Genomic DNA, 21,819 nt, shown 5'->3' on the forward strand with positions numbered 1-21,819 from the left:
AACTGTATAAAAGCGAACATATTACCCAGTTTGGAGCAGCTAAGAAAACATTAGCGCAAAACTCCATTTCTGTATTAAAGCCAGACAGACTCAGTGAAGAATTTACTCGGTTTTTTAGTTTTTAAGTAGGCAGTGTCCTACTGCAGCACCTAGGCATTCGTGAATTACAGTGAAACCATGCAAACAAAATGAAATATTAATCACAGCAGTCCTGACCATCTGATAATTTCTGTCTTTACCAGTGTAATTATATTTACTTAGTCAACATGATGATCATGCCGAATAACAGTTACTTTAGTTCTGTGTGTCCATCAACACTTACACATATTTGAGAAGTGAATTAGTCTAAACTCTATTGGTATTTATTTAATTATAACAAAATTGGTTCTGGCACATTTTCCAGAGAGAGAATTGTCCTTGCTAGTGTGAGCTGGTCCTTTGGATTTCTATGTCATACTGCGATGATCCCAGGAAACAAAAGGCTCAAATTGATTTAAGTGCAGACAAACCCCCTTTAATTCCTCTGCGGATCCCACAAAAAGCTAAACCGACACTAAACACCCATTCATGCTCTAACACCTGAAAAAAAAAAATCATCCGACCCATATATAGCTGGTATCTGAAGGGCACACCTTTGCACGGTAACTTCACGGAGTGAAGCTCCTGTGCCCGCACCCATGCGCTGCTGCCCACCACGGCACATCGGGGCACCCCGGGAAACCTGGGGAACTAATCACCCCTCACTCTCCAGCAGTAATCAGTCCCCTCTGTTTGGTAACTTCATTCCCTCAGTATTTCTCTCCCTTGTTCCTCTTATCCTATTTAACCAAATGAACCAAAACACCAATTTCCATGGAATTAATTACACGTGTTCTTCCTTGAATTAAAGCATTTATATCAATCCTGTTAGAAGCCTCTCTCCATCCAGGATCCAAGAACAGAAATAAAGACATGATCAAGGTTTGGGGCTGTGTCAGTAACTTTTTTTGTCAGAAAATTACAAATTCACAGTCTTTCCAGCAGAACGTGAGTTTCAACCAAACATCTATGAAAAGGTTCTCATATGCTGATAGATAAGACAAAGGGCTGCCAGTAGCCTCTTACCAGGCCATTAAGGTGACAAACTTTTACGCCATCTCATTTACCTGATTGTGTGGTTTGAGCCCAGAGGGCAACTGAGCACCAGACAGCTCTTCACTCACCTCTTGCCACCCAGGGCTGGGAAGGAGAAAAATGGATCAATAGGGTCAGGAATGGGGATGGGACAGGGAGGAGTCACATGCAAAAGACAGGCTCGTTAGGGAAGAAAAAGGAGTCACTTTAAATTCAAAACACTGATGATAACGACACTTAACAGACAGAATGGGACAGTGAGAAGCGTTACCATATCTTATAAACACCTTTCCCCCACCCCTTCCTTCTTCCTGGCTCAGTTTTGTTCCTGATATCTCTACCTGCTCCCACAGGGGCAGGGGGTGCAGCACTCTGCTGCATCCTTCCCCCTCTCACGTGAGACAGCCACCGACAAACTCTCTCGGCCATGAGTCCTCCCCACGCGATGCATTCTTCTCGAGATGCTCCAGTGTGGGTCACCTCCACATGCTGCACCTCAACAGCGGGGGCTGCTTCTTCCCACAGAGTCCTGGGGGTCCTTCCCCAGGCAGACCTCTGCTCCTCCCGTGACCCCCAATGGGTGCAGGGGGGTGGCCCTACCGTCCCACCACGGGATACAGGGGGGCTCTCTGCCCCGGCACACCTCTCCTCCTTCCTTCCACTGACCTCAGTGTTTGCAGAGGTGACCTTATCATAACTCATCCTCAAAATCCCCCCTGCTCCCAGGTTCCCCTTCTTAAATATGCTGTCAATTGGCTCACCCTCAGCCAGAGACAGGGCTGAGTTGGAGCCGGGGGAGCTTCCAGCAGCTTCTCAGAGGGGGCCACCCCTGTAGCCCTTCACCTTCTACCAAAAACCCTGCCACACAAACCCAGCACACTAATGGATTTACAAGTCTTTTTGTTTGTTTTTTTAAAATATGTTTTATAGGGGTTTGTTATTTTAATTGCAGAGTTAAAGTTACACAAGCAGAAACAAATATTAGGTATATTTAAAAGCACAGTCTAAAAGTTGCTCCTTATTGCGAGATATTAACACAAAGATTTGTACATACTGACAACAACCCAGCTACACAATTAGCTTAGAAGTGGATGGTTGCACTCATTAAACAGTCACCATGCAGATGTTTCTCTCAGGCAACTTACACACCAAACCTTTGGCAAAAGCAGCCTGCAAATAAAGAACTGGAAACACAACAGGTGACACCCAAAACACTGTTACGATTAAAAACATTATTGTCAATTGTACTGGATTTGTGTGGCAAGGATTTGTTAGTGGGGGAGCTACAGGGGTGGTTTCTGTGAGAAGCTGCTCAAAGCTCCCCCATGTCTGACAGAGCCAGCACCAGCCGGCACCAAGATGGACCCACTGCTCGCCAAGGCTGAGCCCATCAGTGACAGTGGTAGCACCTCTGGGATAACATATTTAAGGGGAAAAAACACCTGTGCAACGGCAACTTCAGCTGCAGAGAGGAGTGAGACTGTGAGAGAAACGACTCTGCAGACACCAAGGTCAGAGAAAGAGGAGCTGCTCCAGGCACCGGAGCAGAGATTCCCCTGCAGCCCATGGCGAGGCAGCTGCGCCCTGCGCCCAGGGAGCTCCACGGGGGGTGCAGACACCCACCTGCAGCCCGGGGAGGACCCCACGCCAGAGCAGGGGGTTGCCCTAAGGAGGCTGTGACCCCGGGTGAAGCCCACGCCGGAGCAGGCTCCTGGCAGGACCTGTGGCCCCGTGGAGAGAGGAGCCCACGCTGGGGCAGGTTCGCTGGCAGGACTGGTGACCCCACGGGGGACCCACGCTGGAGCAGTTTGTGCCTGAGGGACAGCACCCTGCGGCAGGGACCCACGCTGGAGCAGTTCGGGAAGAGCTGCAGCCGGTGGGAAGGACTCAACATTGGAGAAGTTTGCAGAGGGCTGCCTCCTGTGAGAGGGACCCCACACTGGAGCAGGGAGAGTGTGAGGAGACCTCCCCCTGCGGAGGAAGGAGCAGCAGAGACAATGGGTGATGAACTGACTGCAACTGAGGGGCAGGAAGTAGAGAAATCGGGAGCAAAGTTGAGCCTGGGAAGAAGGGAGGAGTGAGGGAAGGTGTTTTTAAGATCTAGTTTTATCTCCCATTATCCTACTCTGATTTGCTGGATAATAAATTAAACTGTTTTCCCTAAAGTGAGTCTGTTTTGCCCGTGATGGCAACTGGTGAGTGATCTCTTCCCGTCCTTATCTCGACCCACGAGCCTTTCGTTATATTTTCCCTCCCCTGTCCAGCTGAGGAGGGGAGTGATAAAGCACCTTGGTGGGCACCTCGTGTCCAGCCAGGGTCAGCCCACCCCACGAATGCAAGAGAGGCAGGTAAGGTTACACACTGGGACAGGTGTGCGATGTTAACCTCCCTTAAACATCAGGTCGACAGACTTCTGTAACCATCTGTTGCTGCACACAGACCCACCTTTGCCGAATCCCTGCCTCGAGCAAGCCCTGTGCAGAGGCGCACCCCGGGTCTCTCTGCGGGGCCCTCCCGCCCGAACGCCCTTCCCCAGGCAATCCGCTCCCCCTCACAGCTGACTACTGCAGAGTTGCCACCCGCGGGGTGAAACTGAAGCGCCTGAGTTCGCAGTTAAGTCACCTGGTATATAGAAAGGAAAAAAAAAAAAAAAAATCTAAACGCTTCTAGAATTTAAGGAAAAAAAAATAAAATCTAGGTAACTGCACGCACGCCTTACCTGAGCTGCCTGCGCGCTTCCCCCCGTGCTGGGGCACTGGCCTACACAGCTCCGGACGGCGCTGCCCCCGCGCTCGGTGCGCGCTGCCCCGCGGCTGAGGGTTCCGGCCCCGCTGGAGCAGGACTCACCGCGCCCCCGGGCCGGGCAGGCTCCGCCACGGCACAGGCCGCCCCTCGCCGGACCCTCCCCGCGGCTCCTTTGCATACCCCGCCCCGCCCCTTCCCGCCCGCGACCAATCACCGCCGCCACGCGCGGGCCTCCGGCACGTGCGCGCCGCCCCGCCAGCCAATGGGAGGCGGCAGCGCGGTGGCCGCGCCCCCTCCCCTCCGCGGCCGGGGTCCCGGGGTAGGGGGCGGTGAAGGGCGCGGAGCCCCGCCCCTCGCCCCCCGCGTGCGGCGCTGAGGAGGGGGCGCCATCCCCCCCCCCACCTTCCCGGGGTGTCCCCGCCGGGCCCCCCCAGTGCCCCGAGCGGCGGCAGGAGCTGCCCCTGCGGCCCGGGGGACGCGCCCCCCCCCCCGCCAACGCCCCCCCCGCGCTCGGGGATGTCTCCCCTCAGGGATCCGCGGGGTCACGGCCCCGGCCCCCGCCCCGCCTCGTCCCGGCGAGGCCCCGTCCCGCCCTCCCACTCACCCGCCGCCGGGCGCGGACGGCGCCGGTCCTGCTGGCTGGAGGCGAGGATGCGCCGCCGGGCTGCGGGAGAAGGGCCGGGGCCGACGGGGCCGCTGGCGGGAGGGGCGGCTTTCCCGCGGCCTCTCGGCGGCTGCCGACGCACCGGGCGCGGCGATGGGCCCGGCCGCCGCACGGCCCCGCGTTCCCCCCCGACGGTCTCGGGCTGAGCCCAGCGCCGCTCCGGGGGAGGGGAGGGGGCAGGTTTGGGTTTTTTTTTTTTTTTTTTTTTTTGTTCGCGGAGCCCCGGTCGCGCAGGCGCGTCCCTCGCGGGGGCCGCCGGGAGCTGTAGTCGGGCGGCGGCGGCCGGGCCGGGCCGGGCCGGGCCCGGGGGAGGGCGGCGGACTGCGGCTCCCGCCGTGCCCCGCGCGGGAAGGGGCGGCCGGAGCCCTGCGCCGAGCGGGGGAGCCGGGCCGGAGCGGCGCTGGCCGGGCGCGGGGCCCTGGGCGGAAGATGACGGCGGCCGCCGCCCCGCCCCGCCCCGCCGGGCCGCTCCTCTCCCTCCGCTCCGCCTTCCTTCCCTGCGGCCTGGCCCGGCGGGGCCTCGCCGTGCCAGCGCGCCTTTGCATGGCCGAGGGCCCGTCGGACGAGCGGCAGCGCCGGGCCCCCGGAACGGCTCCGCAGGGCGGCGGCAGCGGCTGCGCCCACCCCGCGCCGGGCGGCTGCGGTGCGCGGCCGGCTGTGCCCCCCCGGCCCGGGCTCTCAGCCTCGCCACCTGCCTTCCCCTTCCGCAAGAATCGGCCCGGTGTAACGGCTCCTGCCAACAAAGCCAGCTTTTGGTTCAATAAAGAATAGCAAAGTAATTCCCCCGCTGCCGCAAGTTACGATTAATAACCTAGGACCTAACCTTTCACCAAGGTGCGCGGCATAACGGATGCCATCGATGAAATCTCTTTTCCTGGGTATAACCAGGCGGATGGCTCAGCTGGTGTCACTATTCTTTTCCTTTGAATTTAGGTTCAATGTGGTAAACGTGGGTAGAAAGTTTTCCGTTCAAAGGGAAACATTGCATTTCAAAATTTGTTCCAAATCAAACTTAAAAATAGCTAGTTTTACAATCAAACTATGAATAAAATGATGATATTTACAAAAATTACAGTGTTTATAGGGCTGTTATCATGTGTATAAAACTGTTACTGGTATTTTTGAAACATTAACAGTGTTTAGAGTTGGTCAAGAGTAACCACCAAACCCTACGATTGCACGTAAATCTCATTTGCGAAGGAAACGGAAGCGTGCTGAGTTGAAAGCACTCAGCTTCCTCCCAGTCGCAATGAACAGCGATAAATCAAACTGGGGAATAAAACTCAGAAGCTGAGTGCTGGGAGGGGACCCTGCAGGAGGCACTTTGGCCGCTCCCATACCACAGCTGTTGAGCCTATAGACGCTGTGCAAAACACGCCCATCTGCGGAGGCTGACCCGCGTCCCGCCAGCAAACGGTCCGAGGGATTCAAGATGTTGTGGCTTTCGGTGGTTCCTCGGATGTAACTGTTCTCATCATTTACATTGTGGGAAAGGAGACAATGCAATGACCTAGCAAAAAAAACCCAAAACCAACCAACAAAACCCAAACCAAGAAAAACCACCCCAAAGCACTCCAGAAAACCCAGAGGACAAAAAAAGCCACCACCCACTTTCATCACCAGCTTAACCTAAACAGACGATTATGCCCTGCAGCACTTGGGTGGTTCCTTCTTGAAGATCCTGTGCAGGGAAAGGCATAACCTCTGTTGAACGACTTGAGCACAAGGGACACCAAATCTTTCTAAGCAGCCACAACTGTTTTCTAAATCGGTGTCAGCTCCCTTTGCCCTTTAGATGGCATTTTTAGTGGAAGGCATCACTCCACGATAACTGCATGCTGTCATCTTCCAGCTGTACCCTACTGCACACGCAGCCCGTGCTGGCCACGTCACACAGATTTAGATGTCCTAAGTACACCCTGTCCAAAAGTTACTCCAGCAAATCCTCCTGGAAGACAGGAGAAGTTTTACCTGCGTCAGAACTGGAAGCTCATTGCCAGGATATAATTCAGAGGCTGCATCCAAACCCTTCTCCTGCAGGTATGGACTGGTCGTGGTCGCAGAGAAGATGCCTTTTGGTTACACAGCATCACATCACGATTTGTTTTAGGAGTCATAAGTGGCAGCTGCTTCCCGCTGGTAAGATCATTGCTGCCTTGGCTCATTTACTACCACATGGGTCCTTGGAAGAGTGGAAATTTGGTATTTCTCTGCGACAAGATTCTTCCCACTCTTCTGTATCCCTCTCTACCACCTGAGCCAGCCACACGAGCTGTGGAGCTGAATAAAGTTTTGGAGTTAAATGAAGTCAGAGAGATAAGTTATGCTTTATGTGGAATAATGTTTACCCATTGTGGTTACAAGATGAGTAACTGAAAAATTAGTTCCTTAAGGCTTCTAAATCCTTCGGAGACATTCGCTGAGTGTTGTAAATCAATGCTCAGACTAGAAATAATGTTTTTAGTAACGAGAGTAATTAACAACTGTAACATATTACCACGGACCACGAGAATTTCTCCATCAGTTCAGAGCCTAGAAATTCAAGCAGCTTCCTTCTAGAAAAGACATCCAGCTTAACACACAGCCTCCATGAATTTTTACCAGCAGACTCCTGTATGACTGTTGTATATAACATCTGACCACTTAATCTTGCTATTCTTTCTAGGTTTGAAGTTCAAGGTCAGGTGTTCTGGCAGAAAAGACTTTAATCTGAATCCCTTGGTTTAAAGTATTTTGTATCGCTTTGCTTTTCCCTCTACTAGTTAACCAGCTGCGCTTCAACTCCAGATTGAAAAAAGATTTTCACATGACTACAAGGCAAGCAAAACATTTTCTTAAACAAGGGAGCCAGACTGTAAAACCAAAAACGTTGGAAGAGGGGAGTTGAATTCACAGTTATTTTTATCATCATTTAAAAAAAAAAAAAAAAGAGAAATTCCATTTCAAGCTCATAGTCGTCTTCTGTAAAGAAATTGAGACCAATACATACAATTTATTTTTTACTTACTCATTAGTTTGGGGAATTATTCTGTTTCATCCCCCCCTTACATTATTCTCTTTAGCACTCACAAGAACTAGGCTGTCTTTATCAGAAAGCTTTGTTTCACTACATGCAAGAAGTTACAAATTTAACCTCAAGCTAAGTGTAACATAGGGGATTTCAGTCAACTCACCCTTGAAGTTTCTATGGGTAAATCTAAATATCCTTGACAACTGCCAACTAACATCTGAGAGTCTGAAAACCTTAGCATACGCCTGTTGAAATTATTTGAGTCCTTAAGAATTTGTGAAGGGATGAGGGCGAGTAGAAACCAACCAGTCTTACACTGATCACCATAGACCTGCTTTTCCAGGCATTAAAACTTCAAAACCCCTGCAAAAACTTCACGCTTGGAGGGTTCAGATCCAGTCTCAACTCTTTCCCCCCAGTACTGCCTTATCTTTGTCCAGCACAGGATATGTGCCTCAGTTTGCCAGCCTTTACTTGGTGTCTTGCCATCTCTTTCTCAAAGTGCTTTAGTTACAGGATTCACATATATAACCTCTGAATAGAGGGGAAGTGCAGAGGGAAAGGAAGGAGGAAGCCCCAACCTCTCAGGAAAAAACAACGCAGAGTTATATTGTCTTTTATATTTTGTGCAGAAGTCAGATTGCAGTGTCTGGAAGCTGTGTGCAAATCTGTCAGACCCTCAGAGCATGGGGTTCATAGTTCCTCGCTGCGCACTATTTCTTTTATACGTAAATAGAATCTCTTTCCTCCTTCCAATTTATGCTTTTAATTGCAACTCTCAAACCAGAATAGCTCCACTACAGCCCAGGAGCAGCAACGTGCTCTTTGCATCAGAGAACAGTAGTGATGATGGACCAGAACAAGAATATAGCAATCCACATTTTTCCAGCACATGGCTCCAGATAAGCTTATTTCATGCTCCTTTAACAATTTTCCTTTGCTCCAGTTGTCTACATTTCTCTGCAGTTTACTGTCACTAAGCTTTTTCTCCGTTAAATAGTAAATAAGGACATCCTATATTTTTCCTTTGAACATGGTGCACGTGAGAGGCTGGTGAGCACATGGGCAGTACAAAGATTTGGCTTGTAAAAACACAGGCACCATTTTTCCCTATAATTTACTCCTCTGCCCTCAATTAAGGATGTTCTGGGAAGTTTAGCAAGGAAGGATGTACTAGAATGTCTTGGCTCTCCCCTCCATGTCCTCACAGAGCGATGATCTTAAAGATCTTTCTATTAACATCATTTTTAATGACAATACGAAGTCTATAGAGCAGGCAGGAATTCTGCAATGGTTTGCGTACTGTAACTCTTCAGAAGAAGAAGGAAGCATTTAAAAATAATTCACCTTTTCTAACAGATGGTTACAGGGACAGTAAATATGCATTTTTTCCAGAGAACAAGAACTAAAAAAACCCAACTTGACATGCTTTCCAAAATTGCAGGCGCCAGCAATAGGTCATGGAGACCCCTAAACACATCTACTTGTAGCACAAAAGTTGCCACTTTGAAAATACCCAGAAAATCTGTGCAGTAAGGTGCTTCGATGAGCACAGTAGTTAATGGGGACGTTAAAAGGGGACGCAGCTCTGCGTAATTATTCACATCTCAAAATGGTTGCTGCACTTGCAGGGTCGTACAGACACTGCTGCATCAGCTTGTACTTCTGAAAATTTTCCTCCCAGCCATACCAGCCAAGGACTGAGCATTTTTAAAATGAAAGCCGAGACGGTTGTGCACAAGATGGCAGAGTGGGAGCCGTGCCAGCACCCCGCCACGCGCTCCTGGGCCCGCTCCAGCCCAGCGCCAGGCTTGGGCCGGTGCTGCAAGAAGTCCCAGGCAGCAGAAGGGACAAAGTGAGCAAACACAAAACCCAATAGTTCAGATCTAGTGCAGGCACGCTGCAAATTAATTCAGCTATATAACAAAGATCTTCAAGTAACGCAGAAGCCAGCAGCGCTTGTGCCTCATACATTGAGCCAATCTGCCAAATAAACTTAAATTATTTTTTTGCTATGAAGACAAAATTAGTTTGGGAGTTTGCCAGCAATGCTTTATCATCCAAGAGAGGGGTTTTAGGGTTTTTTGTTTTGGTTTGGGTTTTTCTTCCCTCTTCATGCTCCTCACTAAGAAATCTTTGCCAGTGTAATTACGGATCAAGCCGTTGACAAACAGACCAGCAATTTGGGCACCTACGTATTTGATACAAATACCCACAACACCAAAGGCTGAAAAGGGATTCTTTACTTGTTCGCAATAAAAGACAACAGACATTTCTACTCAACCTATGTTTCTAGAAGAAAAGAGTTTGGGAGCATTTATGCTTTACATTACAGAACTATTTAATTGACAGCTAAACTGTAAAAAATGTCTTTATACAAAAATAAAAAATTTTCAACAAAACCAATAAACATTTTAGGGAATTGCCCGTGTTCAGGTTATGGTTCCAGTCTGACCTTCCTAGACACTGTCCATCCCTTCCCCTTATGAGCCCCTGCCTGTACCAACCGTGCAGGGGGTGGCCGGGCACTGTGGCAGAGAGGAGGTGGCCGCAGGCTGGCTGTGATGGGGATCATCTTCCAGGGTTAGGAGCCCTTCAGTAGGGCTGCTGTAAACCTGACTGTCGCCTGCATCTACTCACCTCCCCAGGGCACAGCACAACTTCTCCCAAGGGGCCAAAAGCTGCCTGAAAGTGGCAGTGAAGGAGATTAAAACGGAGCAGCAAGGAGCAGCCCAGTGTTCCTAGCAGGGAGCCCGGGACATGGGAGCACTCTGCCCTGATCAGCTTGGTGGTGAGAAGTCAAAGCTAGATGCAGTTTTCCTCAGCTGCAGAGCTGGGTAATTTTTGTCCAAACTGACCATTCACCATTCCTCACCAAGGGAGAGCATGTTTGTCTGCATCAGGGGAGGTTCAGACTAGACATTAGGAAAAAATGTTTCACAGCAAGAGTGGTCAGACAGTGGAATAGGCTGCCCAGGGAGGGGAGGAGTCACCATCCCTGGATGTGTTTAAGGGTCGTTTGGATGAGATGTTGGGGGATGTGGGGTAGGGGAGAACTTGTAGAGTAGGGCTGATGGTTGGACTCGATGATCCCAAGGGTCTTTTCCAACCTGAATGATTCTGGGATTCTGTGATCCATCACCGTCCTTCCCAGAGCAGCGATGTTCCTGGGGAGGTGCCTGGCAGTGCTGCCATGAGCACTCTGCATGTCAGCACTCTGCGCAGGAGCTCTCTCACACATCAGTGCCATCCTCCGCAGAGGCTTCCCAAGGCAAACACCAGGCCATCTTATTTTTTTGGCTCAACACTGTTGGCTGTCGCTATCACTTATACACCCGCAGGTCTATTAGTGCTTCTAAACATAATCAGCCTATTGCATCCTTACCTCCAGTTATTCTGCACTCAGGTCTATTGACATTTGGGTGTGAAGAAGAGGGTCTTTTTTTGTTCTGGTTGCAACAAAAGACAGATTTACTGATGCAGACATCAGCAACATAACCAGCAGCTTAAAATGAGCCATTAATATCAGTAGAGCAACTGTGAGGAAGATCGCTCCCCTAGACAAGTCAGATGCACCTCTTTCTCGAGGATTTTATAATCCTTTATAAGACCTTGAGCCTGCAGTCAGCTCTCCACAGACTGACAACAGCACTGCCAGGGTCTATCCTAAAGCTGGAGGTTTCCAAGCTATCAAGCCAATGTAGTACCTTTATAACAGAGAAGCAATCCTGTGCCACCACGTAGCAAAGCAGTGATGGTGCTACATGTGGCGGTGGTGGTTCTTTTCATAGTTCTCCTCATCTGTTTGGAAATGGCTTGTGTTGATTTAGTCAGAGAAATGGGGAAAGTGATTCAGAGAAAGCTTTGAAGCGGGACAGGAGGAGAGATTGTCATCACAGGCCACTCAACCACAGCCACTTCTAGGGGCTTTCCCAGGATGGGCCATGCCCCCGGCACAGCAGCACCTCACTGGTGGGTGATGCTGGATTACACCTGGGCACACCCCCATGCAGGTGCCACAAGCAATTCCTTGGTGTTCACACAATGTAAGACCCAAGAGAACAAGCCTGGGGAGTCCAAACCAGCTCAGACATCTAGGCTTGGGTTCAGCAGGACCAACACCAAACCAGAGCCAAGGGGCATGACCAAAGGAGTCCTTATTGCTTTCCTCAGCACAGGTCACCTGTGACCCTCCCGGCTCTTCCAAACCCCAGGAACAGAATTGCAGGGCAGATCTGCACATACCTTTAGAGCTGTATGTCCAGGGGACCAAGAAGAGCAGTAGGTCTCCAAGAAACATGCCTCCCCACCCAGAGCACTGGCCCAGAGCCAGCCCTGGGTCACATAGGCAAGGTCATGCTTGCTCAAGCTGCAGGGCTGAGTCGCAGTGCAGGTGGGCACTACTGTGGTTGTGCACAGTGGCCCAAGAAGGGAACAAGACAAGCACAAGCAATGCTTCCCCCAAGGACCCACCCAGACCCCAGCTATTTTGGGGAGGTTCCCACACGAGATGTGGTTTGCTAGCTTGGTGGCCCTCAACAGATCTTGCTTCCAAGTTATTTCTCCAGCCTCAGCTTTAGCCCACACAAATTTCTGTGGCATCCTTTGGCACAGAGTCACACAGATGCCTCCCTGATCCTTAATGAACCATTCCCAGCACCCTTCCTCTCCTCCTTTTTCCCTTAAAAAGCTCCTGCCCAGGCCCTTCTCAGAGAGGTATTAACATGCAGGTTAACGAGGAGCCTTGTTACCCTCCTGTGACCACACAGCAGCTACGAGGGGAGACATCCATCAGTCTTCTCTGCCACCATTTGCCATTAGAAGAACAGGGAGAAGCAGCCGAGTTGTCTCCTCCCTGAGCCTGCCAGTGGCAGAGGATGTGCCGCAGCCCCACGTCTCCAAATCCCGCAGGCAGCGATGAAATCCCAGCCCTGCCATGAGGACTATGAAGCCATTTTAGCAAGATGAATGGTCTTGCTGGGGATTCAGTCTGTCCCTTCTAGGAGTGTCCGTTTCATAGTCTTATTGGGGAAAAAAATTAATAAATAACTTTAATGATGGCTCCCAGAGATTCATTCCACTTAAACATCACCTCTCAAAAAGCCCCACTCATGAAAAGACGTTAATCTTCACATAAGAGCGTGCCAGTTCAGTTCAGCTACATCAGTCTGCCTTTATACCCCATGGACCTGTTAATCTGAGTCTGAGACAGCTGTGTAATACATTCATTAAACAAAAGACTTAGATACTCCACTGGCAGTGTCTTCATGAATTACAGCACCGCAGCTCCATCCCCCCGACTGACCCTGGAGCCTCCAGCATTACTGCTGCCCACCAGTTCTCAGGCACAGGCACATCAGTGGGGTTTCTTTCTCTGTATTAGGTAATCCTAATCAATAGGATTTCCAGTTTAAACTGAACGGTGTTTGAGCCATGAACTGGAGAAAATAATCCGAGAAATGGCAAAGCACAAGTTGTATGTTATATACAAGTTATATGGGAGATGGAAAGCACCGAATGTCCTTGTAGTTTGAGCACGGCGTGGTCCTCTGGCAGTGCTGGGGGAAGGAAAGCCATGGCTGAAGGTCACACAACTTGTAGACACATGAAATAAATAAAAGTCATTGTGCTGTTGAGTAGCTGCTGCTCCTGGAAAGACTTTGGGTGTCGGCTCTGCTGGAGAAAGAGCCCTCACAGAAATCTGTGTCCGCTTCTCACTGGGACCACAGAAAATTTTGGTATGGAAAAGCATCCTCCGGGCTGTCCTCCCCCTTGCACCCTCCTGTGCACCAGCACACAGTGAGCTTTAAACCCCGCTGCGGCCGGGCGGGCACCTGGCGGGCGACCTGCAGGAAAGTGCTGAGCCCTGGCCGGAGCCACCCAGGAGCTCCTGGGGCAGTCAAACCTTGGCACCCCCAGGACGGAGCCTCCCACAACACCTCAGCCTCCATTTCAGTGGCTTTAGCCTTTGACAGGCAATGTGCTATAGGCTGCATGGGCTACAAAGGACCACACGTAACATATACACTAGACGTACTGCTTCGTGCGCTGCTTGGACGGGGCTAGTTACTGCAGGGAGGGGTGGGATGCTGGAAAACAGCCTGGAACTTGATTTCTATCTCAAATCAAGTCTTGCTTTGGCATCATCTGAACTCTTCAAAAATAAAAATAAAAAAAACACCCAAAGAAGGAAGCAAGACCTCACGCTTGGCTGCATTATTCGTTTCCTAGCCTTGCCGTGGCATCAGGGGAAGGAGGTTTCTGCACGCACCCAGCCAGCCCCTCGACCACAACCCATGATTGCTCCGAAAGGGTTTGCAAAGTGTTTCCTTGCAAATGCATTCGGGCTTCTGAATAAAAGCCCAGATGCTGTTTATGCTGTTCTCTAGCATCTCGGAGCGCTATATTTTTTAAAAATGATTTGAATCAAAGCTCTCATTCTTTAATTAAACTTCATTTAGCTGCCATCTGCCTGGGATCAAAATGGCTTCATATTTTGCAACTCTTAATGAGGATTGTTATTGGATTTGTAAACACATAAACAACACCCCCCCCCCAAAGTCTTTGAAAAGTAATAAATGAGGAACGTGGCTCAAGTGTTAAGATCTGCATCTTCACTCATCTAATTGTAATGGAGCGGGTCCCATTCATCAGATAATCATGTTATACACAAAAACTGGGTATAAAAATACCCTGCAACTGCAGGATTGAGATTAGGGAAGATGCGAGAATTACAGCTGAGGGAAAACAGTAATAAAGCAATATCTGTCATTTTTCCAAATTGGGAAGGGTCAGTGCTTCTGGGTCATGAGCAAATGCAGGCACTGAGGGCAGGAGTTTCCCACCTCAGCCAGGGAAAATGAAAAGTGGATGTTGTGACCCTGAGATTACTGTGGGAATTACTGCGATTCACTTCCCAAAATATATCTGTTACCAGAACCCAGCAACCTCAAAACCCAACCAGGGGACACTGGAGGTGCGGGGCAGCCACGGAACTTCCCAGCTGAGTAGACGGGACAGGGCACGAGCTGCCCTTTGGTGAGCGGGGCTGGGGGCATATGGAGCTACAATTAATAGATCAGGAAATTTAGGGAAGAAAACCTGAGCCCAGAGCTTTGGCTCAGCCCATGCCATGGTGGCACAGCCAGCCTTCCCCTGCCCCATCTTGCTAACCAGGCCCCGAGCCGGGGCTGCGGGCTGGGGGAGAGGGAAGAGGCAGAGCGGGGAAACAACCCTACGCTGCCTCCTTGCTCAGCTTCCATTCCCCCCCTCCATTTACAGCCTTTACAATTGCGTTTGGCTTTCTGAACTAAATCATTAGTCCCCAGTGTAGCTCCTATGCCCTAATTTAACTCCACTGCCTGCATTCACCCCTGCCTTTCAGCAGCAGTAATTAGGGCCCCGTGCAGGGTGCAGTGCTCCAGACCTACACCCTGCGAGCAGCCTCCCCCCCGCCACCGGCGCCTTCGTGGGACGCCCGGACCAGCAGCAGACCTGGGGCAGCCTCAAACATCTCCACTCATTACTGAACCACGCTGCTGCCTTCGGTGCTACAGCATCAGACCTTTATATTTTAACGGCAAAAAAAAAAGAAAATTCAAAATATAATGAGTGTGCCCTCTTAGGAGACACCTACTCGGTGGGGTTTGATCTGTGAATAAGTCCCTTTCAGACATTTGGGAAGAGAAAATTGTATTTTTACCTCTGAATCATGTTTCTTTGTTTCCTAATTGGAGATGCCACAGGTTTGAGCATCAGGCAGACACATGAAAGACTTCAGATTTTGATGCCAACCGCTCAGATGTCAAACTGTATTTCTAATTGGGGTCACTGATACAGATCTTTGCCCTTCTTTCGGCTGCTGCCTTTGTGCCGTCTCCTACATTTGTTTGGGCTTTTATTATCTCATGTGATCATTTGCATCTAACTTTGCACAGCAAATGCAAGTCCAGAGCCAGGAAATAAAACTGCAGCTGCCTCGAAACACTTCTACCCACCATCAAAACCCTCCCGTGGCCTGAAAATACAAGGACTCGAGCAGACCAAAAACCCATAAAACAAATAAAGCAGCACATTGCATTCAGAAAAGCTTCATGAGTGACTTAGATCCTGTGTCTGCTACCGTCCACCCTCCAGCAGACCACGGCCAGTGCTTTGGGGGCAGGTTTGCTCTGTGAAAGGGCTGTGACCCGTCCTGCAGCCTGGAGGGACGCCCAGCAATGGTCACCCCACCGGGATGCCGCGTGTTGCTGCTTGGGAGGACACCAAAGCTACGAGCCCCAGGGCATCTCGCTTCACTGGTGGGTCCTGCTGGGCTGCATTTACCTACAGACAAGCTGGGAGGTTTCTTCTCGTTGGCTTCTTACACCACCTGCCACATCTCACCCGTACACGGCTCTCAGCGGACACACAGCACGAGTTAATTATGTGCGGTGGTTAGTAACTGGTCAGCGCCGTTAGCTTCTGCTGCCAGACTCCAGGAGCGGAATGGAATTAAATTGCACAGATATCAAATAATATCCCTCAGTTTACTGGGTTGCTTCTTATATGGGGCAAAGCGGCCCAGGGCACGTGGAGGAGCCCAGGGGCTCCCCTGGATGCTCTCAGCAATGCCACTCGCAGCTTTTGGTCAAGCGTTATGGAACCTGTGGAGCACCAGTGGGATCAGCTTGTACTTATTGTGGGAGCTTTCCCCCCCAGTAAGGCATCAAAGAATCTTAGAAAACCATAAATAGTGAAGGACTTCACCTGATGAAAATCTTTTCCTGGTTCAGAAGCTGGTTAAATGCACGCAACCAAAACTGCTTCTGTGCCTTCCCAAGTCTGGGGCGGCAGGAGGCCAGACACGAGAGGGCCTGGGGGGGATCTCGCTCCTTGGGGGGCCTGACACCTCCCTCCTGCTTCATCCAAACCTGCTTCTGCTCCAGAGCCAACAGGACTCGTGGGCACAGGCCTCTCATGCTCATAAGGGCTGGTTCCCTTGCCTGTCACTGCTGCAGTTTGGTACCACTCCTCCAATAGCTCTGTACGTAAATTTTTATGCCTTTGGTCTAAATTATATGAAGCATTAAAACATGTCAAACCTCTTGGTTTCAAGCACTGGTGACACTAAGGATTTTATTGAGCAACCAAAGCATGACAAGGTCTGCCCAGGGGTGCCATCCTGCACTTACTCTTACCTATAAATGCTATTTATCAATAATATATGTAATAAAATAAGTACTTTTAAGAGCAAGGCAACACTTTTTATTTTTATTTAAAAAGGCCTTGATGGCAGGAATATAGTGTAAAAATCATTGGAAAAACTAAAAGGCATTGATACATATTGGAATATACACTTTTTACATAAATTACATTTATTTATTTATTCTTTCATTTGAGGTTCTTATTCGGTATTGAGGTCTAATAGTTAATAGGTCCTGGGATCTGGACGTTTAGACCACCATAGTCTAACATGTACATGTTCATGGGCCATTGCTGAAAGAGAGGGAGAGAAAAAGAAGGCAAAAGTCTCTGTTAGGACACAACACAAAACCATGCATACATCAAATCTCTGACATGTTCCAACACGGGCTGTTGCTCCCACTTTCCAAATAAGAGAAAAGAACCAACCCCAAACCAAAACACCACTGGCAAACCTGACAAAAACAACCTTCTAAGTTTATATTTCTCTTGCACTTTTTTTTTTATTATTATTTTTTAAAAGCATTTGGTATCATTCACAACCAAAGCCAAGCCCTAAGGGGGAGCAGTTGGATGCACCTCCCTGTTTTGTTTCCTATTTTTGCAATTTCGCTGCCCGCCGAAGCTCTGCATCACTCCTGGGATGGAGCCGGAGCTGGAGCAGCATCCCCAGCGGAGCTCAGATCACAGGGAACCGCCGGGTCTTGCCACCAGCACCAGTGTTTTAACCCAGAGGGGCTGGGGGATTTGCTAGAGCCTGTCTCATGTGCTGCGGCTCCAGCTAATGCTGAGCATCCCCCTGAGGGGCGGAGGGTGCTTCGCTCTGCTGACCCCTCCAGACAAACCTGGCAGGAAGAGGCAGCCCCACAGCTGTCCCCTCCTTCGCCAAACCTGCTTGTGCCATTTTATGTCACACTTTATAGTGTTTGTCAGGCGGAGGGAGGTGGCGACGGTTCAAGGAGAGCAGAGAGCAGCATCCTGAAGCAGAAAGATAGGTAGGCAGTAACCCCCCTAATATTTGGAAGGCTTTACCACAAGTGAGATCTGATTTGTTGATGATGTAGACTCCATATTGGAAGAGGAGGAAGAGGAAGATGAGGAAGAGGAAGATACCGAGTTCCCTTCGGAGATCCTCTTCCGCTTCCGTTTGGGACCGCTGGTGTCTTTCTCTGCAGGGAGAGAGGGAAGGCATGAGGTGTCCAAGCCCTTGGAGTGGTCCCTAATGCAGGGACCCATCCTGCCACTCCGACCTCGCCTCCCGCTGAACATCCCCCCGCGGCGATCCGCTGTGCCACCGCTGGTGACATGGGCTTGGGCTCTCTGACCTGGCATGGAGCTGCCAGCGCTCCTCAGGCACCAGCAAAGAAAATCCCCAAAATAAACGAACCTCAAACTCCAGCACTTACAGAGCCTGATATCCCACAGACTTGAGTCTGTGCTGGATGCTTTGGGGCTGTGGAGGTGCCAGCTGTGATGACAATACGCCCATATCTATCTATCTATCTGCATATATGATATACCCATATCTATCTGCATATATGAAGTTTCTCATGCATCTCTCTTTTTACGTGAGGTTTCAGGCGTGCTCTTACATGCCAGATCTCTCTCCTCTACCTAGCCACCTATTTTTATAAAACTAAAAGCTTCCTAATTATCTCTGGGGCTGCTAATTCTGACACATTTGATTAAAACTGGCTGAGATTTATCGGGGAGGGTTGGACAGAGAGAGAAATGCATTCGCAGTGATCACAGAAACCTATTTCCTTAGAAGCAAAACTGCTAAATGATGGCTCAAATTAAGGGCTTTAGCCAGTGAATAAATTGCTCATGGTGAGTAAATTGCTAATGGGAAAGGGATAATCATATCCTCCAGAATATGCTGAAAGTTTGAGTCTAACAGCCCAGTCTCTCCCCAGCTCACAGAAGTGCAGACGTCTAAGAGGATGGTTTGTTCCTGAACAGGTGCTGAGCCTGAGTTTTCTTTCTCCAGGTAGGATCTTCTTCCCAGCCTTCCCTGGGGATGCAGGAGGTCTGAATGCCCCCCTGCCCCCATCCATATTGCCCGTGTATTCTCTCTGCCACAGGGCAGGGAAAGCCAGTTATTTCTTAGCCCTCCGCTTACCTGTTTGTTTGGCCTCAGTGCAGATTTCGGCAAACGGCCTGTGTGAGAGACAAGGGGGTGAGAGCAGGCAGTCACTGTCGTTTCTCCCTTACGCGCCTGCTCCTGCTGGGACACAGCCCAGGCCCCGACCCCAAGCTGCCTCATCTGACACCCCTCTGCGTGGGGATGTGACACGGAGCCTCCCCACCGCTCCCCAGAGGGAAGCAACCCGAAATAACTCAGCTGGGTCTCTGAGCTGTCCCATTATCTGCCCCTGGGCCATGCTCCTTCCCAGCATCATCATCACAAACTCTGCAAGGAAGGGGGGATAAACCACCCCCACTAACGCTTCGCTGTGCCCACCCATGGCCGAGCATGTCCCTGTGGCACAGGACAGCGGATGCTGGGGATGGAGCGGGTCCTCCGTGGGTACACGGTGGCGTGGCCCCGCTCCGCTGGCCCCGTGGTGACTTACCCCCTCACAGCTGGAGAAGGAAGGGCAACACTTAATGAACAGAAAGCTTCCCTGGTCGCAGAGCTGGGGGAACTTACTGGAGCTGGTTTATAATCACCATCCGGATGCTCTCCCGTGCCTTCAGGATCTTCTCCAGCCGATGGATGTCGTAGGTATTGGGGTTTCTGAAAGGGATGTCGTCTGGCAGTCCGGTAACCTCCACGGCGTCAGGACTGTCCCTGATGAGTTTATAGGGCACCATGACAGGCCGGTTCAAGCCCAGAGCCTCTCCTGTAACAGCAGAGCAGAGGACAACGCACCGGCTTTACCCCACAGGGCTCTGGATCCAACCAACAAAAGCACCAAGAGCCCTGGGAGGACTTTGGGAAGTCACGGCTGCCAGGATGCCTGATCTTTGCTGCAGCCACATCGCACCCAGCTGTTTCACATCTGCCTGCCCAATTTATTGCCTGCTCTGTTAGTCTGCATTTAGGATCCTGCCAGGAGTCTCAGGTGAGGGCTGTTTTACAGCACCAGCACTTGCACACCTGCCTCTCCTCCATGCAGAGCACAGCCAGCAGCAGTGTGGGAGACAGCCCAGGAGAGGGGGGAAATGTGCCCGTCCAGCTGTCAGCAGGTTTGGGGGTCACTGGGATGGAGATCACATCCATCACTCATCATCACACATCACTCCTGACCATTTTTTGAATCACTTTATCCCTTTAGCCTCCACTATATTCTGTGGCATTGAAATACCACAATTTAATTCCTTGCTGCATTAATAATCTGTGTGATTTAAACCTGCTGTCCACCCCTCTGGGTACCCCTTTAGTTCCTGCACGTCAGGGAGCAGCGAACATCCCTCCCTCTTGTGCTGGTCCTGGCTGTAAGAGCCTCCTCTCACCTCACGTCTCTGCAGCCCGCAGACCTGAAGGTGTGAGCTGCCCCTCAGCCACATTTCTGGCTTTTCTTGTAGGGAGTTTGTCCCTGGAGCCCTTCTGGCACCTTGTGCTCCGTAAGCAGTGCCAGGACCATGGGAATGCAGCGACCTGCTGTGGGCTCAGCCCTGCCCTGGGGTGAGTGCTGCTGAGCCGGGGTGGATGGGGATGCTCAGAGCATGGGCACCAGCCTCCCCGGGGAGCTGCACCTGCATGCTGGCACCTCCAACGGGGCAAACCCACCCCCAAAGCAGCACACTGCTGTGAGCAGCACCCCAAAATAAACAGGGTTTGTGGGAAGGGCGAGCAGCCTTGACAAGGGAAGACTTGAGAAAGGAGAATGCCATTTCTCACTGCTTTGTTACCATTTTTGTTATTTTCCTTTTCCTTCAGGCAACTATTCTGGGGAGGGAGGCAAGACACCGCACTGAAGCGGTGGGGTGCCACCGAGCCGCCGTGGCCCAGTTGCGCAGCCCTGGGGAGTCACAGGTTGAGAAGTAACCGCCCAGCACTTACTCAAGCTGTGCCCCAACGGTGGCGAGGGGACAGCCACGAGCAGTGACCCCACTTGGGGCTGTGCACCCCGTGGCTGGCTCCTCCACCCGCCCCAGCCGGCTGCTATTATACTGTGCCTTTTCCCAGGGTGGAAGGAGGGGTTTGCTAGGCAGCGCAAGGAGCCTGCAAACGGCAGTTTCAGATCTTCAATCTCCTGACCTCCTTCTCCACCACGGCTCCAGCACACTTTTCCCCAGCTGTGCCCCATGTCGGGCTGCAGCGCCTTGCTCCCAGCCTGGCAGGCAGAGCAGGCAGGGGCTGCCTGCCAGCAGGCTGGCGCAGGGCAGGCACACTCAGCACACACACCGTGGCTCACGCCGGCTCAGAACACGTTAAAAATGCATCAAAGGCTGACACCAGACTGAACAAATCCTGCTCCTCGGCTGCATTTTTCCATCCTCCCTCCCCTCGCCAAGGATGAGCTGTCAACAAGGTCACGGTCCCACCTGCCGGGAGCGAGACACGGGAACATCCCTGGGGACAGGCTGTAACGTGAAGCAGTGGGACGAAACCTGTGCTGCAGCAGGCTGCCGTGCGCTCGGCCTATAAATAGAGGCCTTCAGTCGAATTAATTTTAACTATGGCTGCTGTCAGCAAAAACAAACTCGCTTGGCGATGCGTGCAGATGGGAGACTCACCGTATTTTTCATTGAAAAGCTCTTTCACTTGCTCTCGGAGAATCACCTTCTCTCCGAGCCTGTTGGCATCATCCTCATCTGCAAAGCAAAAAAGGACAGGGAATAACATACCCTGTTTCTTTCTGAGCCCTTGGAAACTCCATCCCACTGTCACAACACACAACCGTGTCTCTGTCCCTCTGCCCCAGCACAGTGTGGGGACACCTCAGAGGTGGCTGCTCTGCGGCTGCACCTTGCGTCACCTTTTAGAGCCGTGCAAAGTAGCTATAAAATGCTGCCAAATCTGCATTTGCCACGCGCTGCCACGGCTGACAGCATTTTACATCCACTTTGCGGTGCTGTAAATGACTGCAAAATATGCAAAGCAACAGAGACTCAGGCCCTCAGTGCCACGAATGCTCCCACAAGTGATATCAAG

At 51.0% G+C, this 21,819-nt stretch overlaps 2 protein-coding genes across 10 annotated transcripts in view; both read right to left on the bottom strand.

Moving 5' to 3' along the window:
* GTF2I (general transcription factor IIi) overlaps positions 1–4,637 on the bottom strand; it is a 78,415-nt gene extending 73,778 nt beyond the window's left edge. For 2 of the 6 annotated variants that reach the window (XM_074845611.1, XM_074845605.1), the window contains exons 1-2: positions 4,463–4,579; positions 3,559–3,735 (exon numbers count right to left, since the gene is read on the bottom strand). The gene's annotated coding sequence lies outside the window, so the exon portion shown is untranslated. Of the gene's footprint in view, positions 1–1,145; positions 1,219–3,558; positions 3,736–3,832; positions 4,145–4,462 lie in introns of those variants that run through there. The other 4 variants (XM_074845606.1, XM_074845608.1, XM_074845607.1 and 1 more) reach the window with 4 other exon arrangements.
* A 12,124-nt stretch (positions 4,638–16,761) lies between these two features.
* GTF2IRD1 (GTF2I repeat domain containing 1) overlaps positions 16,762–21,819 on the bottom strand; it is a 67,764-nt gene continuing 62,706 nt past the window's right edge. For 3 of the 4 annotated variants that reach the window (XM_074845614.1, XM_074845613.1, XM_074845616.1), the window contains 5 exons: positions 21,402–21,479; positions 19,369–19,561; positions 18,838–18,875; positions 17,748–17,884; positions 16,762–17,009 (listed from right to left, as the gene is read on the bottom strand). In XM_074845614.1, the coding sequence (XP_074701715.1) occupies positions 16,935–17,009; positions 17,748–17,884; positions 18,838–18,875; positions 19,369–19,561; positions 21,402–21,479 (521 nt within the window). In that variant the 3' untranslated portion in view covers positions 16,762–16,934. The remainder of the gene's footprint in view (positions 17,010–17,747; positions 17,885–18,837; positions 18,876–19,368; positions 19,562–21,401; positions 21,480–21,819) is intronic. The other variant, XM_074845615.1, reaches the window with a different exon arrangement.

The sequence above is a fragment of the Strix aluco genome, chromosome 19 (genome assembly GCF_031877795.1).
Source record: "Strix aluco isolate bStrAlu1 chromosome 19, bStrAlu1.hap1, whole genome shotgun sequence".
NCBI classification, from domain to species: Eukaryota; Metazoa; Chordata; class Aves; order Strigiformes; family Strigidae; genus Strix; species Strix aluco.